At 40.8% G+C, this 3,523-nt stretch overlaps 1 protein-coding gene across 1 annotated transcript; it reads left to right on the top strand.

Annotated features, from left to right (window-relative positions):
- Nucleotides 1-849: 849 nt before the first annotated feature.
- On the top strand, nucleotides 850-3,291 carry ctu1 (cytosolic thiouridylase subunit 1 homolog (S. pombe)). The gene is made up of 3 exons (XM_080004530.1): nucleotides 850-987; nucleotides 1,562-2,062; nucleotides 2,179-3,291. The coding sequence occupies exons 2-3, from the start codon at nucleotides 1,567-1,569 to the stop codon at nucleotides 2,712-2,714; spliced, it is 1,032 nt and encodes a 343-aa protein (XP_079860656.1). The 5' UTR covers nucleotides 850-987; nucleotides 1,562-1,566; the 3' UTR covers nucleotides 2,715-3,291.
- The last annotated feature ends 232 nt before the right edge of the window (nucleotides 3,292-3,523 follow it).

Raw genomic sequence — 3,523 nt, 5'->3', positions numbered from 1 at the left:
TGTTTATTGACCAAAACATTGTAAGATTGTTCTCCAAAGAGGGGGGTTGGTGGTGGTTCTGTACAACACAAAACTGTGCTCTTGTCATCCCACAGGTCGTCCACAGGACAGAGTTGTTGCAGCAGTTCTTGACGATTAAAGAATTATTTAAGAGTTGCATTGCAGGTTGAGAAGTTGAACTCAACTTGCAGACTAACCCTGTCCTCGATGCAATGGCACGCAAATACTTTGTGTTGTATGCCCAGCATCCTGACAGCACAGGTTAAAAAAAATTAATAAAATAAAATAATAAACAAATAACTAAATTAATTAATAATTGTATTATTATTATTATTATTATTATTATTGTTATTATTATTATTATTATTATTATTATTATTAATAATATTATTTCTATAACAGCGTCTGACTGCGACTCAACGCTTCAAAGACGGTCCCATTGTCTTCGACGTCACATCCTGTTTAGTGGTTACTATAGTAACAACATCACCCTCAAAGTGATAAATTAAATTAAACTATTTTATTTGAATACATATTATTATATTGTATCCCATTGCAGATAAAAATAAAAATCTATGAGCATTATTTAAATTAATTTAAAAAAAAGTATTTTTTCGAATCATAAACATGTTGGAATGCGGACGGAAATTAGTCATTTGAGGCGTAAATACCACAATATATAATAAATAAAATATACACACTATTTTCGATGCACACGACGCGTGAAGATCAGGGTCTTGTAAACTATAAATATATATATTATCGTTATTATTATGATTATCATTATTTATAAACTCCAACCTGGGGGTGGCGCTACGTAAAAAATGAACCCTGACGTCACGTCCTGTTGTTGGTACGCGACATGTCAAATCGCTTAAACCACGATCACTGCTTTTACGTTTGAAAAGGGAAAACATGTCGTTTTGAAAAGGGTCTTTCCCCCCATTTCGCCGGACAGCCTCACGGAAGAAGTCTTGGAGAAACGAGGTAAAAAAAAAAAAAAGCCAATATCGGCCAACTTAGGTGAACTAGCTTGTTTGCTAAAGCACGTTCTGCTGGCACCCAGATCCGTGTTTAGTTAAGACTCAAGATTTAAAAGGTTTATTCGTCACACACGTATAAATACTTTCATACATATATGCAGTGAAATGTCTTTACAACGCACCCGGAGATTATGCACAATAGTTACTAAACCGAACATAATAGCTAAGCTAATTCCTACCTATCTAGCTAACTAACGGAATTGACTGATTCCTAAAACGTAATGCAGTTAGTGAATAGAATATGAATAAAATAAAAATAAAGTCAGACTCAAAAAGATAATGCAATGTGGGGGAAGGGCATAGAGCTATAAGCAATTATGAGTTAATGCGTCCAAGGCAAATATTATAAAAAATGAGCTAACTTTAGGCTTGTTATCTGTGCTGCATATAATTTAATTGGAGGGATCGTTTGCCTTCTTTCTGATACAGTTTGGTTTTTTTGTACAGCTGATGGGGTTTCTCCATCTTCTGAACTGAAATAAATGTGTACAAACTTCAAAGATTTAATTTTTCAACAGTCAAGATGCCTGTCCAGTGCAACTGTTGCGCCGCGAGACGCGCTGTGCTGAGACGTCCAAAGACCGGCCACTCGCTGTGTAAAGAGTGCTTCTTCGCTGCGTTTGAGGAGGAGGTGCACCAGACGATCGTGTCGGCGAAGCTCTTCAAACCCGGAGAAACGGTCGGAATCGGTGCGTCCGGCGGGAAAGACTCCACGGTGCTTGCGCACGTCATGAAGATCCTGAACGAGCGGTACAACTACGGCCTAGATCTGATCCTGCTGTCGGTGGACGAGGGGATCACAGGCTACCGGGACGACTCTCTGGAGACGGTGAAGAGGAACCAGCTGCAGTATGACCTGCCGCTTAAGATCGTTTCATACAAAGAGCTGTACGGCTGGACTATGGATGCGATAGTTGAGCAGGTTGGAATGAAGAACAACTGCACTTTCTGTGGTGTTTTCAGGAGGCAGGCCCTAGACAGAGCTGCCAAAATGCTCGCAGTCCATAAGATTTGCACAGGTAATCCCATACAAACATAAAAGGTAGAATATACAGGAATATTAGACCACACGTTCTAAATAGTAAACTGTGTATTTATATAAGCTGACACAGTCTTGTTTTGGCTGTTTTCACAGGTCACAATGCAGATGATGTTGCAGAGACGGTGTTGATGAACATCCTGCGGGGGGACATAGCTCGCCTGCGGCGCTGCACAGCCATCTCCACCACCAGCGACGGGGAGGGGGTCGTGCCACGCTGCAAGCCCCTCAAATACGCTTATGAGAAAGAGATTGTGCTCTATGCTTACTTCAAGAAGCTGGACTATTTCTCCACAGAGTGTATCTACTCGCCTAACGCCTACCGTGGGCACGCCAGGGCCTTCCTGAAGGACCTGGAGAGCGTGCGGCCCAGCTCCATCATTGATGTCATTCACTCCGGGGAGAACCTGTCGGTGCGGGAGGGGGTGAAGATGCCCGTGCAGGGGACCTGCGGCCGCTGCGGCTACATCTCTAGCCAGGCGCTCTGCAAGGCCTGCGTGCTGTTGGAGGGCCTCAACCGAGGTCTGCCCAAGTTGGGCATAGGGAAACACCATCGCCTGCACAACAAAATTCTCTCTCAGCAGCCCCTTACCGAAGCAGAGGAGAAGAAGCTCAAAGTCGTGGACTTCTGATGATAATGGGGAGATCTTATGGCAAGATTGTAACAAATAATAAGCAGCATAAAATGTTCACTCATTTGCTGAGAAGCAGGATTTTTATATCTGACGCATATTTTAGCAGTTTCTAAGAAACCGTGTTCCCAAAGGAAGGTATTATTAAAATTGTGGGGGTTTTTTTCTTTACGTATCCATTCAATATGAAATCAGCGTTCATCTACATTTCTTCACCGTGATTTGTTGTCTGTAAAAAAACTGCTTCCAAACGGCCATCGTTTTTTACATTTTTATTTAGCATTATGTTCAGATTTTTATTGTTTTTCCGGCAGGAGATAGAATTGCTGCGACTTAACTGGACCCTGTGCATTGCTGCCTGCAGCTATATTTTTAAACTTGGAAGTTGTTCTGTACTGTATTGCTGTAGGTAGGCACAAGTCAATATCATTAGTCTTGTGCTGCAGGATCTTTATTTCATTAAATTATTTATTTTGTTTTGCCACCTCTATATCCATTCTCTCGATTCCGTCTAGTGTGTACCAAGCAGACGATCGTGATATTTTATGTCATTAAAATAAAGGAATTATCGCTCAAATTATCGGTTGTGTTTTTCCTCTTAATTTCTTTACATCTCATGACAGGACATAGATTGAACTAGAAATTGCATTTGTGTTCTTGGTTTAATCCCTAATCCCCATTGCAAACCTAAACATATACCTAAACAGCTATTATTATATGTAATCATATACCTCAATGTAATCATAAACCTAACCCAACGTCTAAACGTAACCATTTAATGTTATACATCTGCCGGCACAGATGGGGAA

The sequence above is a fragment of the Zeus faber genome (assembly GCF_960531495.2).
Source record: "Zeus faber genome assembly, chromosome: 7".
NCBI lineage: Eukaryota > Metazoa > Chordata > Actinopteri > Zeiformes > Zeidae > Zeus > Zeus faber.
The sequence above is the reverse complement of the archived record's forward strand: the minus strand, read 5'-3'. Positions and strand labels throughout refer to the sequence as shown.

Excerpts from the sequence above, each read along its gene's own strand:
- ctu1 (XM_080004530.1), top strand. The coding sequence starts at position 1,567 with ATGCCTGTCCAGTGCAACTGTTGCGCCGCGAGACGCGCTGTGCTGAGA. Across the intron at positions 2,063-2,178 it reads AGTCCATAAGATTTGCACAG|GTCACAATGCAGATGATGTT; the intron begins GTAATCCCATAC and ends CTGTTTTCACAG.